Source organism: Polypterus senegalus, chromosome 2 (assembly GCF_016835505.1).
Source record: "Polypterus senegalus isolate Bchr_013 chromosome 2, ASM1683550v1, whole genome shotgun sequence".
NCBI lineage: Eukaryota > Metazoa > Chordata > Cladistia > Polypteriformes > Polypteridae > Polypterus > Polypterus senegalus.
In genome coordinates this window covers 97,951,500-97,967,738 of record NC_053155.1, presented here as the reverse complement: position 1 = coordinate 97,967,738, position 16,239 = coordinate 97,951,500, and the positions used below count along the sequence as shown (strand labels likewise).

General features: G+C 35.6%; 1 protein-coding gene across 1 annotated transcript in view; it reads right to left on the bottom strand.

The window, feature by feature from the left end:
• Nucleotides 1-16,239, bottom strand: part of LOC120523171 (cullin-5) — a 93,426-nt gene that overhangs the window by 10,076 nt on the left and 67,111 nt on the right. The window contains exons 13-17 of the mRNA XM_039744207.1: nt 15,582-15,713; nt 15,287-15,410; nt 8,145-8,320; nt 1,873-2,034; nt 1,673-1,791 (exon numbers count right to left, since the gene is read on the bottom strand). Of these exons, the coding sequence (XP_039600141.1) occupies nt 1,673-1,791; nt 1,873-2,034; nt 8,145-8,320; nt 15,287-15,410; nt 15,582-15,713 (713 nt within the window). The remainder of the gene's footprint in view (nt 1-1,672; nt 1,792-1,872; nt 2,035-8,144; nt 8,321-15,286; nt 15,411-15,581; nt 15,714-16,239) is intronic.

Genomic DNA, 16,239 nt, shown 5'->3' with positions numbered 1-16,239 from the left:
GGGTGCAGAATTGGCTCAGACACAGGAAGCAGAGAGTGATGGTGCAAAGAACCTCATCAGATGTTAAGAGTGGTGTTGCACAGGGGTCAGAGCTAGGGCCGCTGCTATTTTTAATATATATAAATGATTTAGATAGGAATATAAGTAACAAGCTGGTTAAGTTTGCAGATGATACCAAGATAGGTGGATTAGCAGATAATTTGGAATCTGTTATATCATTACAGAAGGACTTGGATAGCATACAGGCTTGGGCAGATTTGTGGCAGATGAAATTTAATGTCAGTAAATGTAAAGTATTACACATAGGAAGTAAAAATATTAGGTTTGAATACACAATGGGCGGTGGAAAATCGAGAGTACACCTTATGAGAAGGATTTAGGAGTCATAGTGGACTCTAAGCTATCAACTTCCCAACAGTGTTCAGAAGCCATTAAGAAGGCTAACAGAATGTTAGGTTATATAGCACGATCTGTGGAGTACAAGTCACAGGAGGTTATGCTCAACCTTTATAATGCACTGGTGAGGCCTCATCTTGAGTACTGTGTGCAGTTTTGGTCTCCAGGCTACAAAAGGACATAGCAGCACTAGAAAAGGTCCAGAGAAGAGCGACTAGGCTGATTCCAGGGCTACAGGGGTTGAATTATGAGGAAAGATTAAAAGAGCTGAGCCTTTACAGTTTAAGCAAAAGAAGATTAAGAGGTGACATGATTGAAGTGTTTAAAATTATGAAGGGAATTAGTACAGTGGATCGAGACTTGTATTTTAAAATGAGTTCATCAAGAACACGGGGACACAGTTGGAAACTTGTTAAGGGTAAATTTCGCACAAACATTAGGAAGTTTTTCTTTACACAAAGAACGATAGACACTTGGAATAAGCTACCAAGTAGTGTGGTAGACAGTAAGACGTTAGGGACTTTCAAAACTCGACTTGATGTTTTCTTGGAGGAAACAAGTGGATAGGACTGGCAAGCTTTGTTGGGCTGAATGGCCTGTTCTCGTCTAGAGTGTTCTAATGTTCTAATGTAAAATAGCTGTGCTATGTAAATCAGTGTAGCTACAGAATTACTGGTCTTGAGTGCTTCACTTAATGCTTTTAAAGGGATACCTATTCCAAAGGGACTTTTTTTTTTTAAAAGTACAGTATTTTGAATTTTTCCAACCCCTACTACAAAATGTTATTTCCTTAAATGGCACATCTGGAAACTTTATATTTTTCTAATTCACACATGGATGGAGGCTGTTCTCCACATAATATGAATAGACACTTAACAATCACAACCAGAATGTTCCTTTCATCTGTGCATCACTGTCCTAAATGTAACCCTAGCAACTGATTTGATATGAAAAATATCACACCATTCATTCTGTCTACTTGTTACACATGAATACAGTATGTGCAAATGTCTAAATATCACAGTCTACTGAGATTGAAATTACTTTATTTATAATATAAAGAATAACAAAAACATTGTCCTCTTATTTTATAACAGGTCATAAAAGGTTATAACTTGTAAATATTCATAAAAACAAAGACAGGCTGACTGCAATAGATAATTTCTAAACAACTTCTTTATATAATTATCAACATAAATTGAACACTTGTCTATGTTGTATTTCAAAACAAAACATTCAATGCTTTAAATCACAAAATATTAATAAAACAACTTACATTAAAGAAAATTCCTGGTTAACATAGAAGAGAGTGCCTTCTGCAAAATCTTTGGGTGAATTGACTTGAGGTTCATAGGATAACACTTGCCGCTTCAACTTTGGAAATGCTACTAGAGACTGAGGTGAGAAAAAATAATGATAATATAATATGTGGAAACAGTGAATATTTAAAATATATATGTATAAAATGATCTTTACCCATAAAGTCCTTCTGAGCTCAGCATCAGGAAGCTCAGTTGCCAGCTTGAGATTTTCAAAGCTAATCTTTTCTCTAGGTCTTTGGTTCCAGGCAAAGAGAACAGCTAATTGAAAGGTAGTGACTTCAAGGTCATACTGACCTACTTCATTCTTAAAAGTAATCTATAAAAGAGGCAAATATGTCATAATGCACCATTCATACGTTTTAATAAATCTTTTTACTTTTATAATTAATTCAGTAACCAACAAAGTGAAAATAAATATATGAATAGCTTGAAAGGGAAGTTACAGTAAGCAATGTCCCTTTCAACTCTACTTTTACAATGTCTTGCTTCAAGCTTTTGTAAACCACATTAATGCACATATACAGTATATACAGGGAGTGCAGAATTATTAGGCAAGTTGTATTTTTGAGGATTCATTTTAATATGGAACAAACACAGTGCTATCAGTCAATCCAAAATGTTAATAAACCTGAAACCTGAATGTTTCTAGCGGAAATGTGAGTGTGAACATCATCAGGGGAATACATATGTGCGCACAATTATTAGGCAACTATTAGTGTGCAGATTTATTATGCAACTAAAGGAAAAATGAAAATTTTCCCATCTCACTTGTTTATTTTCATCTGTTATAGTGAGAATAATAAACAAACACCTCAAAATTTACAAATAAACATCTCTGACATTTCAAAAAAAATAAATCAATCAATCAATGACCAATATAGCCACCCTTCTTTCCAATAACAGTCATAAGCCTTTCCATTCATGGAGTCTGTCAGTTTCTTGATCTGTTGACGATCAGCTTTTTGTGGAGCAGTGACTACAGCCTCCCAGACACTCTTCAGAGAGGTGTATTGTTTTTCTCCCCCGTAAATCTAGCGTTTAAGAAGTGCCCACAAATTCTCGATAGGGTTTAGGTCAGATGAGGAAGGGGGGCCATGTCATTATTCCTTCATCTTTAAGGCCTTTACTGGCTGGCCACGCAGTGAGAACTTGATGCAAGTGATGGAGCATTGGCCTGCATAAAAATCATGGTCTTTTTCCTGTATCACTGTTTGAAGAAAGTGTCTTCGAAAAACTGGCAGTAGGTTTGGGAGTTGATTTTGAGTTCATCTTCAATGCAAAAAGGTCCAACTAGCTCATCTTTAAAAATACCAGCTCATACCAGTACCCCACCTCCACGTTGGAGTGGAGCTCTGTGCCCATTACTGATCCACAGGTCCATCCATCTGGTCCATCAAGAGTCACTCTCATCTCATCGGTCCATAAAACCTTTGAAAAAAATCTGTCTTCAGATATTTCTTGGCCCAGTTTTGACGTTTCAACTTATGTTTCTTGTTCAGTGGTGGTTGGGTTTCAGCACTCCTTACTTTGGCCATGTCTTTGAGCACTGAACACCTTGTACTTCTGGGCACTCCAGGTAGGTTGCTGCTCTGGAATATGAAAGTACTGGAGGATAATGGGTTCCTGGTAGCTTCACGTTTGATTCTTCTCAAATCTTTGGCAGCTAATTTGCGTCTTTTGTTCTCAACACGTTTCTTGCGACCCTGTTGACTATTTGCAACAAAATGTTTGATGGTTCTGTGATCACACACCAATATCTTAGCAATTCCAAAAGTGCTGCATCCATCTGAAAGACTTTTTACAATTTTGACTTTTCAGAGTCAGTTAAATCTCTTTTTTGGCCCATTTTGCCTGAGGAAAACTAGCTGCCTAATAATTCTGCACACCTTGATATAGGGTGTTGATCTCCTTAGGCCACACCCTCCCTCATTACACAAATACACATCACCTGACGTGCTTAAATCCAATAAGCATTCAAGTTAATACAGCTTGGAGTTGGAATATACCCATATACCCAAAAATGATGATATGGTCAAAATACTCACTTGCCTAATAATTGTGCACACAGTGTAAAATACAGTACAATATAAGGTGGATATTGTTACCTGGTGTTTTTAACATAGTGTGGAAATGATTTGCTAGGGGAAGAACACAAAATTTAAAACATTTTCCCAGAATACTGAATCATGCAAGCATTTATGCACAAATATGTTTCATAGGCATTTACTGGATGTATTTTATGTTCAATTAAAATATTAAATATGTGAACTTCCATGATGACATAGTGGTTAGTGCTGAGGCCTCATTAATTAAGTGTCCAAAGTTTAAATCTTTACTTGTACTGTCATTGTGATTTCTGCAAGTTCACTGTGTGGGCTTCTCTCTTAATACTCTAGTTTTACTCTCATATCCCTCAGACATGCACATTTGATTAAATGGTGATTCTAAACTGGGTCTGCACATGAGTGGGTGCTATGATGGGCTAACAGCCCATCCAGGTGTTTGTTCATGAATCTGAATTTGATTACGCAGATTTGAGAATGCCATGCCATGTTTAAATTAACCATATTCACTATGTCAAGCCACTCCTGCACTTTTTTATATCCATTCACTGGCTTATGAGGTTCAGCACACATTTGTCTCCACACACACTCACACACACAGAGTGAATTCAGGAAGCATTCAATTTCTGCATACTTTATTATGTTGTAGGCTTTATTTCAAATGGAAGACTTTTTGGAAGACGAGATTAGACTTTTTGGAAGATTTTTTCAAGTCCTGCGAGTTGAGACCTTGGTCATGAGATTTTTTCAACTCACGCCCTCCTGTCAACCATTTTCAACCACGCACATGGTAATCACACCTTTTGTTTGTGTGAATGCTTTTGACAGACACATTTTCTGCTCTCTCAACTCTTAAAAATTTTAATGTTTTCCTCACTTTAAGTTCCCAATTAAAGAAGACGTATTATGTCCAAATCTTATTGAAGAATTTCATCACGAACGGTTATCAGTACACGGGCAATCCTAGCAGTGAGAAACGATGAAGTCAAATGAATTAACACCAAAAATGTCGATCAGTTACACAGCAAATTGGTTAAATGCGTATCAATAGACTATGCTGAAACAGTTGGTGGTGATCGTGCAGAACATGAAAACATCAACTTACAATATCCTGTAGAATATCTACAACCGTTAATACCGGCCAGCCTTCCACCGGCCGAATTACTGTTGAAAGAAGGATGTATCTTTGTAATGTAGTAAATCTCCCATGGATAACATTAGACACCAAAGGAGATCTTGATATGCTATTTGTATTAAAACGTTAACAGTTTCCCGTTAGAACAGTTTTTGCAAAGACAATTAACAAATCTCAGAGCCAAACATTCAAAAAAGTTGTTTTATTTAATAGAAAGAAATGAAATTCAATCATGGGCAGTTATATGTTGCGTTGTCACGATGAAAGTCCAAATACAGAATCAAAATTCTATGCAATATTGACCAAAATTGAATAAAAAAAAGTTTTTACTGAAGTAAAATCATAAGTTTAAAAAGTATTTGTGTGTTAATTTCAAAGCCAAACAGAACGAAATTGTATCATCAATGAATAACTCTAACGCAACATGAAACATAATTTACTTTCAAATTATAACGTTTTACTCTTTTTGAATATGGTTAATTACGCGCTGTAATGTAAAATAGTTCTATTATGCATATGTAACAATTCCCATGAACATAAAAATCTTTAAATTGTACATCTACTTCCCCTTACGCGAGCGACAGAACCGCAAAGAGGCTAGCATGTAAAACAGGTGTGGGGGTTGGCAAGTGAAGAGAGCAGGGGACAAAGCCCCCTAGTTTATTAAAAATTAAAAACTAAAATCTCTCATCACTATAAATATTTAGATAGATAGATAGATACTTTTACACTCTTAATTCTGCACTTTATAGTAGCCCCTTTGGCAGCAGTTGTAAGTCTCTACACGCTTTGCACACCTATAATTGGGCATTTAATCCTATTTATTCTGGCAGATCCTCACAAGCAGGGCACTCAAGGATAGTTAGTGACTTATCCTGAGGCCACTACAGTGTTGTCTTGGCTGTATGCTTAAGGTCATTGTTGCACTGAAAGAGGAACTGTCACCCAAGTCTGAAGTTGTGTGCACTTTAGAACAGGTTTTCTTCAAGGATTTCTGTATTTGGCTATATTCATCCTTCCCTCAATTCTGACTAGTCTCCCTGTTCTAGCCAGTGAGAGGTACCCCCATAGCTTTATGCTGCCAAAACCAAATCTGTCATGATTCATGGTACCCATAGAAATTTTTATGACCAAAGTTTAACAGAAGCATTTTTTTCCATATATTTCTGACATTTTAAGTTGGTCAGAGCATGCAGAAATGTTCAAGCGATAATATATGATTTTCTATTTCACTGTGGTATAAAAATGAGGTGGCATACAGGCCAAATTCCCTTATTTATTCATCAACATGGGAAAGGTAAGAGAACACACAATCCAAATGAGACAAATGTGTGCTGAACTTCATAAGTCAGGGAATGGATATAAAAAATTGCTACTCACCTGAAAATGCCACTTATACACTTAGGGTGATAAATAAAAGGTTCAAATCAACTGAAAAGTTACCAACTTGCCTGGAAGTGGACCCAAGTTTATTTTGCCTCCACACACAGTAAGCAGGATGGCAAGAATGGTAAACAAAAAATCCCCCAATAATTATTTCTTCACTGTTGGAGAAATACAGAAAAAGTAGCATCTTGGGGTCACCAAGTCACCAAAACTAACATTAGACACCACCTCAATGCCAACAGATTAATTAAAAGACATGCAAAAAAAAAGCATTTTCTATCATTTAACCATAAATGTTAAGTGCCTGGAGTTTGCGAAGCACTGCTAGAAATTGATTGAAACCATGTTTTATAGTCAAATTCAGCTTTTTGGCAACAAATGCTCAAGATGGGTTTGGTGTAAAAAGAAGGATGGCTATACCAAAAAGAACCTGATCCCCACTATTAAGTATGGTGGCTGTTCTCTGATGTTGTCAGGCTATTTTTACTACAAAGGCCCTGGGGACCTTATCAGGTTACATGGCACCATGTACTCCATGAAATACCAGAAGATTTGAAATTTAAATCTGGCTGCCTCTGCCAGGAAACTGAAACTACGTTGTCAATGGTTCTTCCAGAAGGAGAATAATTCAAAATACTGTATGTCTCAGATTCTCTGCTCTATATTCTCCTACCTTATAAGACGTTCTAGGAGAAGACAGTAATATTTTATTGGCAAAGGGTGGTTTAACAAAGTATTAATCATGGTACGTATGGTTTTATTAGAAGTAATTATTTGTTGATGAGGAATTATTTTTTCTCAGAAAAATGTAATCCAGTTAAAGGTGATTATTTTTTTATAACTTTTTTTTTTTACTCATCTTTCCCAAGTGTTTCAATAATTATGTATACACCCTTCATATACTGTATAATATATCCAACCATATGGTTTTTGGACCCACTTATACCAATTTAGGGTCTGGGAGATGACACTCTTCTAAATAGTATTTGGGACAAGACAGCAGCCAAATTTGGATGATGAACCAGTTAAACATACATATTTAGTATATTAGTATATTTACTAATATCTTACTTTAGTATATTTAGAATATTTACTAGTATCATTTACATCCAAGAGTTGAAGTTTATCTGAAGTGCAAGTTACAGTTTTAATCAAGGACATGTCATAAACTACAAATGTTGATAAGTAACTGAGCAGTCTGCAAGAGTAATACAGCAAAGCTGAAAATTAGTACCTACATTACTATGGTTCTTTTCCTGACAAAAAATGACTAGCACTTTACAGAACATAGGGTTCAGGTAAGACTGGTGGAGGTAATCAGTTGTGTAAATGATGTACCTGAATGTGGCAACAAAGCTAGGGCCAATTAATTAGATAAAGAGTTCAAAATACCAATTTAGGAGTGAGACTATTGCCACAAGAGGCCAATGTGAGGTTCCAAGACTCACTCACAATGGCAGAACAATTAGCTAAGCTGGTAATTAAGAACCTTGGAGAAGATCCTTCTGCTTCTTTGCTTCTTGGGAAAAGGCCCAGTTGAAGGCTCAAAACAATTTGGACAAATTATGCTTCTTGGTTGTCAGGAATCCCACAGAATTCGCTAAAAGTCCAGGAGGCTGTTTTTAAGTATACAGTAGCCTAACCTGTCCAATTTGGGGTGTCGCAAATGCAACTTCACTAGAACTAGTGGATGAACAGTGTAGTGATATTCTCCTTGTGCATTCAATGGGTTTTCCACCGTATTTATTTTAGATGTTATATTATCTGATACTATATAAGTATAAGTTTAAAAGTCAAAAATATTAATATGAAAGGAGTGTTTTTGAACAGAGAACAACTCACAATGCCATTAGACATAAGATGGTGCCAATGTAACTTCCGGCCACTGTGGTTTTTCTTGTAAAAGTCCTCCACTTCTGGAATGAGGTCTTCAAGCTCAGTTGGAAGTGACACAAAGACCTTTTCTGAGCTCCTGGACCAAGCACCAGCATTGAGAATTTTAATGTTGACTGAATCCGCTAGAAACAGTAGGAAAAAATAAATAAATAAATACATAAATAAACAAATATATATATATATATATATATATATATATATATAAATCATTATACTATGTTACAAAACAGATGAAATTAAACTAATTTGCCAATGATCTAATCAAAGACACAAGAATTAAAAATATTACATTTCTGATTCTAAAGAAAGTGATTTTTATACAGCTGAGATTAATGCCTGTAAATCCAGTTGTACATATAATGTATGTGCTTATTTCAAATAGTGGACAAGGTGAAGGCAGAGTATATCCTAGTAGCAACATGTGCATGGAAGGATTTAAGGGATGAACAAATAAAACTTGACAAGTAGATCTGTCTGTTATACAGTACACACAAACACATTTTATACTGAGGCATTTAGTATCAACAGGCAATCTAATAATTCCATGGGGGAAAAAGGGGTCTGGGCTATAAATATAATACTGATTTAAATTCATAACAATACTCTCAAACACCAATGCCTATAAACCAGACCACTTTGCCACTCACTTATTAAAAGTCATATAATAAAAAAATATTAATCTTTAAATTAACTTCTAATTAAATTCAACAAATCACTCAATGGAGTAAAGTACACTGTTACACCTCTGAAGTAAAGTACATTTAAAATTTCTTGTGGCAAGCTTGTTATTTAGAGTCAGCTAGTTCCCTTACTTTTGAATGCTGCTCAGAGTTCTCTAACAATAAAAGGAATGTATTTTATATGCAGGGCTCAAAAATGTTTTTCTGCATCAAGGTATAGGCTTGCCTAAGGTAAAAACAATGTTTCCACAGGCCGTTTGTTTACGGCATCCCCATAGGTCTGTAGGATTTTTATTAGATAAGTGATGGATCATGTTGTAATAATCACAAGGCAAACATAATCAATGTACTGTATGCACACACAAATCCATGTGTTACAGAATAAGGTAGGATTGAAAAGATTTCATTTTGCACAGATGCTTGCCTCACAACACAAGTTGCCTTTTCACAAAATAAAAGTGAAATGTAGCTTGTTGTACTGCTTCAAGCTATATTTTCTATGTTGCTATTAGTCTTGGCATTTCACTCCTGCATTTTGATTTTACTGTGAGTTCCTTTCTTATTTGGCAATATATGCTATTCCTTTTAATTGTGAAGTATTTTATCTTGGCAAAAGTTAAGGAAATGTAAGCAGCCTTTCAAGTTTGGGTTTTGAGGATATCTACATTTGTCAGGTTATCAGGTAGATCTATGCATCTATGAATGCTAGGATCAAGTCTCCACCGTACTGTTTTAGGATTAGTGATGTGATTTACTACTGTGCCAGTGCAGTACATCAACCTAATGGAGAAAGAAGACAGTTGGCATCTATACTAAAGAATACAAATTTAGTTTTTAACAACCCCAATCCATAAAATAAATATTAAATATACTACAAACAAATTTTCACTTGACTCTTTCAACTATTTTTGCATTATCAAACAATTTTGCCTTGTATGTTCTGCAATCCTAGTATCACTTCTTTTTTTTTTAAACTGGCCTAGCTGGTATGACAAACCAAGTCTAGAAGACACAGTGGAACCTCAGGTCACGAACGTCTCAGACCACGTACAAATTCGGGTTACTACCAAAAAGTTCACGACCACACACTCGACGAACAAGCCAGTTTCCCTTCTGGTTTGTATGCACCGATGATTTCCGCACATGTTCAGTCTCTCCCTGTGCAGGAAGCGAAATAAAGAACGCGAGAGAGTGACTGAGCAAGTGAGAGAGAGCGAGAGAAAGAGAGCACAAGAGAAAGAGAGCACAAGAGAGTGAGCGAGAGAGAGAGAGTTAAAGAAGGCAGTAAGGCCGAGATGGCAGTTAAAGAATGCACCGGGTTTGTTTTTAAAGAGACTGCAAGATTAGTTTTCTCTGTTCAAGGTTTTCTCAGTGTTATTCAATGTTTTTACATTTAGTTTACTATTACACTATATATTATACACTGTGCATTCTATGGTATAATTAACTACTTTTGTGCTTAAAAATCTTTAAAAAAAAATAAAAAAAATGTACATATTGCTCATACGGTCTGGAACGGATTAATTGTATTTACATACAATCCTATGGGGGAAATTACTTCGGGTCATGACCAAATTGGGTTGCGACCAGAGTTTTAGAACAAATTACGGTCGTGACCTGAGGTTCCACTGTATTAAGTTAGAGCTCAAGTGCAGAAACTTCAATCCAAACCCACACACCAGCAAATAACCTTTGCATAATCAACAGTAGAAGCCAACTCCAATTTCATGCCCATAGTGATGGGTAAAACTGGCAGAAACATTGCAAAACTGTCTTGCTATAAGAACATCAAAATGAGTACGAATTTCAGATAAATGATAACCTGAAAAAGGTATTGCAAGTGCCCACCCTATCCTAAAGTTAGAGACTTTTGCATGCACAAGATTAAATCTGGTTGAAACAACAAAGTTTCAAAATCATGGACTGTTTTTTTGTATGTATATAATTTTCATTTTCAGAAAGTAAAACATTACAACTGCATACTACTCAATCAAAGAAAAATGTCTAACATAACATACCACAATTTACTTCAAAATCAATCCAGAGAAAATGAGAGAAAGAAAAGGAAGAAAAACAAGAGCAGAGAAAGCTCATCTAACATTTAACTATAATAGAACAAATAATGACATAAAAAAAGTGAATTAAGGGCTTGTCACGCTTAATCCAAAATTGTACTACTGAATTTTTGCTATATTATTAAAAAGTTTTGAAAATATCCCCCCAAAGAGAATTTCATTGTCTCTAATTCAAGATAACACAGAACATCATTTACCCATAGAATGTGGACTGAGATAAGCTAATATTGCGGTTAGAATATTACAATCGATTTCTCCTTACTCATATTAATTTCATGCAGGAGTACTCCAAATATCACCATTAAAGGATTAGGACTGTGACACCAAGGCTATCCGAAAAGTATGCAAAGACTTTTGTTCAAAATAATTTTAACTTTGTGAATCCTCAAAACTTACGGCACAGTGATGATGGAACTAGATGAATTTCAGACTATTTTAAATTAACTATATTTTTTTTTTAAATACTAGAAGTCTGTATGGTTTACATTGATGTACACCAAGAATGCCTCATACTGATCAAGAACATGGGGACAACTGCAGTGAATCAGCTAGCATTGAGGAGAACCAATGAAAGTGTCTCAGGCTTTGATATAGTTCTTTCTATTTCTGTCAACCGTGATTACAAGGAATAATACAACTGTAGTGACACCATTTATTTACTGCTTAATTCACAAAAAAAAAAAACTTTTTTTGAGAAAATAAATAGCAATGTAAACTTATTAGGTGTGTATCTCAACACTCAAAACACAGTATGACTGTGTTTCTCACTGAGCTAATTATTTAGTTTTGTTTTGCACAAGCAGGGAGAGGTCAAGGTACTAGCAAAAATGGGTGAATGTGGGTCAAGAATTCCACCACCACTAGCAAATGGAAGGGTACTCACAAAATACTGTATTTCTAAACAGAAAGCTTGCATTTCCCGCATATTCTGTCACATGACAAAAAAAGCAGGTACTGTACTTAACTTTTTGGTTTGAAGATGTTACCCTACAAGTCAGGTGCTGGTCATAAAATCAGAATATCATGACAAAGTTGATTTATTTTAGTAATTCCATTCAAAAAGTGAAACTTGTATATTAGATTCATTCATTACACACAGACTGATGTATTTCAAATGTTTATTTCTTTTAATTTTGATGATTATAACTGACAACTAATGAAAGTCCCAAATTCAGTATCTTGGAAAATTAGAATATTGTAAAAAGGTCCAATATTGAAAACACCTGGTGCCACACTCTAATCAGCTAATTAACTCAAAACACCTGCAAAAGCCTTTAAATGGTCTATCAGTCTAGTTCTGTAGGCTACACAATCATGGGAAAGACTGCTGACTTGACATTTGTCCAAAAGACGACCATTGACACCTTGCACAAGGAGGGCAAGACACAAAAGTTCATTGCTAAAGAGGCTGGCTGTCCACAGAGCTCTGTGTCCAAGCACATTAATAGAGAGGTGAAGGGAAGGACAAGATGTGGTAGAAAAAAGTGTACAAGCAATAGGGATAACTGCACTCTGGAGAGGATTGTGAAACAAAACCCATTCACAACTGTGGGGGAGATTCACAAAGAGTGGACTGCAGCTAGAGTCAGTGCTTCAAGAATCACCACGCACAGACGTATGCAAGATAAGGGTTTCGGCTGTCGCATTCCTTGTGTCAAGACACTCTTGAACAAGAGAAAGCGTCAGAAGCGTATCGCCTGGGCTACAGACAAAACTGCTGCTGAGTGGTCCAAAGTTATGTTCTCTGATGAAAGTAAATTTTTCATTTCCATTGGAAATCAAGGTCCCAGAGTCTGGAGGTAGAGAGAAGAGGCACAGAATCCACGTTGCTTGAGGTCCAGTGTAAAGTTTCCACAGTCAGTGATGGTTTGGGGTGCCATGTCATCTGCTGATGTTGGTCCATTGTGTTTTCTGAGGTCCACGGTCAACGCAGCCATCTACCAGGAAGTTTTAGAGCACTTCATGCTTCCTGCTGCTGACGAACTTTATGGAGATGCAGATTTCATTTTCCAACAGGACCTGGCACCTGCACAAAGTGCCAAAACTACCAGTACCTTGTTTAAGGACCATGGTATCCCTGTTCTTGATTGGCCAGCAAACTCGGCTGACCTTAACCCCATAGAAAATCTATGGTGTATTGTGAAGAGGAAGATGCAATACGCCAGACCCAACAATTCCGAAAAGCTGAAGGCCACTATCAGAGCAACATGGGCTCCCATAACACCTGAGCAGTGCCACAGACTGATCGACACCATGCCACGCCGCATTGCTACAGTAATCCAGGCCAAAGGAGCCCCAACTAAATATTGAGTACTGTACATGCTCATACTTTTCATGTTTATACCTTTCAGTTGGCCAACATTTCTAAAAATCCTTTTTTGCATTGGTCTTAATTAATATTTTCCGAGATACTGAATTTGGGACTTTCATTAGTTGTCAGTTATAATCATCAAAATTAAAAGAAATAAACATTTGAAATACATCAGTCTGTGTATAATGAATGAATCTAATATACAAGTTTCACTTTTTGAATGGAATTACTGAAATAAATCAACTTAGTCATGATATTCTAATTTTATGACCGGCACCTGTATTCTCAAAATAATGAGAGATGGTTATATTCAAACAACAATAAATTATTTTTTTATCTCTCTCTCCTATTACATTTCATATATATAACAAGTGTGGCAAGATATTATCACAGTAGAGATTCTTGGGGTGCAAGAGGTTCGGAAAATTTCAAAACTATCTAAACTGGCTCAGTGATAATTGCCAAAAAATGAAACCACTGAATTTCCAGGGCAAGTATCTGAATTTATAAAATCAGCTTCCTGTGCCTGCTTCAGAAATCAAAAACACCACTGGCTAAGAGGTGTAGATGAATCCAGTGTGATTCTTCTTTCTCCTTAGTGAAACTTGAAGTCCAGGGAAGAAAACCGTATCGTAATAAGGTAAGACAACAATTACCATCTCTTTTGGTCACATCCCCAAGTAGATCTATAAAAGATGTCTAGCACTATGAAGGGACAAGTTTGTTACTTGATCCAAAAGTGGCATAAAACAAAAAAACAATACCGAAAAACAATAATATGTGGAGAAAATACAGTACAACAATAATAACATTTGACAGACAACCGAGATTACAAACAAAAAAACCCAGAAAGGGTGTGTTCTCTGTTTTTTTTACTAAAGGTGCCCCAAGGACTCACTAATTGCTACAAAGATTTAACACAAAAAAATCAGTTACCATAATCATGTGTTTTCTCCATGTTCAATATAGTTATTGTGACACTATGTAGATTATATCCTTAATCTAAACATAATGTTAAATGGAGTGTGACTTAAATTTTTAAGTGTGTTTTTAATATATATGAAAATTTGTAAGGAGTCTTGCAAAGTACAGTATAAAACAGACATCAAAATTAAGATTATTTCACACTGAATACTGTGAGTTTTTAACATATACTTTTGAACAAAGGAGAGTTTCCCTCCTGATAATATGCTAACAGAACTTTGACTCATTGAGAAATATAAATACATTAACACCTGCAAGTGCTAGACAGTTTGATTATACACAACAGGCCACATCAAAATATATTGTAAAAAACTGATAATGAATAACCTTAAATTGAAAAGAGGGAATTTTGGATCGCAGAATTTAAAGTCAACAATGAGATGTCTTATCACTGTGAGACATAATGTTAAATGTCTTGCTCAGGATGAATTGATTTTGCCTACTTTACTAAGAATTACCAAGGAAAAATCATTTCTCTAAGGATTTTAATGACCATGGAATCTCTGCTAAAGTAAAAACAGTACATTTCTGTCAAGATTGCAATGTCAAAAGTGATTTTCATCTAAAAAGCTTTGTTTTAATAATAAAATTATATACATAAACTTGGAGGAGATATGCTCTAGAGAGGAGAGGAATGAAGGTCAGTAGGAATAAGACAGAATACATGTGTGTGAATGAGAGGAAGGTCAGTGGAATGGTGAGGATGCTCAGGTTGGATGGTTTGGACGCAAAGTCAGAGAGGTGAGATTGCGATGGTTTGGACATGTGCAGAAAAGAGAGATGCTGGGTATATTGGGAGAAGGGTGTTAAGGATAGAGCTGCCAGGCAAGAGGAAAAGAGGACGGCCTAAGAGAAGGTTTATGGATGTGGTGAGAGAGAACATGCAGGTGATGGGTATAACAGAGCAAGATGCAGAGGACAGGAAGATAAAGAAAGGAATGATCTGCTGTGGCAAACCCTAATGAGAGCAGTTGAAAAAAGAAAAAGATATACATAAACTTGAGAATTCTCTTTACAGGCAACACAAAGAAGATTTACCTGGCAATGCAAGTTTATTATGTTTGTGCATTTCTTTAAAAGCTTGATTCAAGTCTTCGGATACTTTAATATCCTGAAACATTCTGGCAAGTTTGTTCACATAATCTGCAGGCATTCCCACCTCCTAAATTTAGATAAAGTAAACATCAGATTATTAACTTAAGTGTTAAGATGTTAAAAAACTACTGAATTAAAAAAAAAAATCATACAATAAAAATGAAAAAGGGCAGTTTCTTGCTGCTGGCATTGGTTGCACATATTTAACTCTCAAACAGCTGTGAGATTTAGAACTCACCCTAAGCCATTCCACCATATTTTCTTCAATCTCACTGTCTGCTGAAATATCTAGTATCAAGCGACGTGTCAGATGTGCTTTATGGTATCGCATGAAGACATCCTTGTTTTGCACGTATTTCAACACCAGCAACTTTTGGGAATATATGGGAAAAACATATAAAAATTATTTAAAGTACCAAATGATGGATGTATTTCAGAATACAAAGGTGCTCTGATCAGACATATATTACTTTCATTAAAAACATCTAAAGTGTGAAACCTATTTCAAAATAGTTATTGAAGATAGAAAATTAAGTAGTTCTTAAATACATGTAAATACATCTTCCAACTATGACCTTGGTGATTTAGTTTCATCACGTAATTACCTGTATTCCGAGGTCATTCTCTGCAGCACTGAAAATGCAGGCTTTTTAAGAGGCAATCTGTTTATTTTTCTAGTTCTTAAATTCACTTGAATAATTAAAACATATAACTGACTTCATTTGATAATCAGATATGCTATTTCAGCATTATGTGCACCACTGTGTGTGTCAGTTATTGTTTTAAAAATAACTGGCTATGAAATCAGGAGCAAACAGTGAATTTACTTGCAAATAAGTATTTTGAAACATTCTTAATAACTGAAATAAACAATGTCTTAAGTCTGTTTCTTTTAT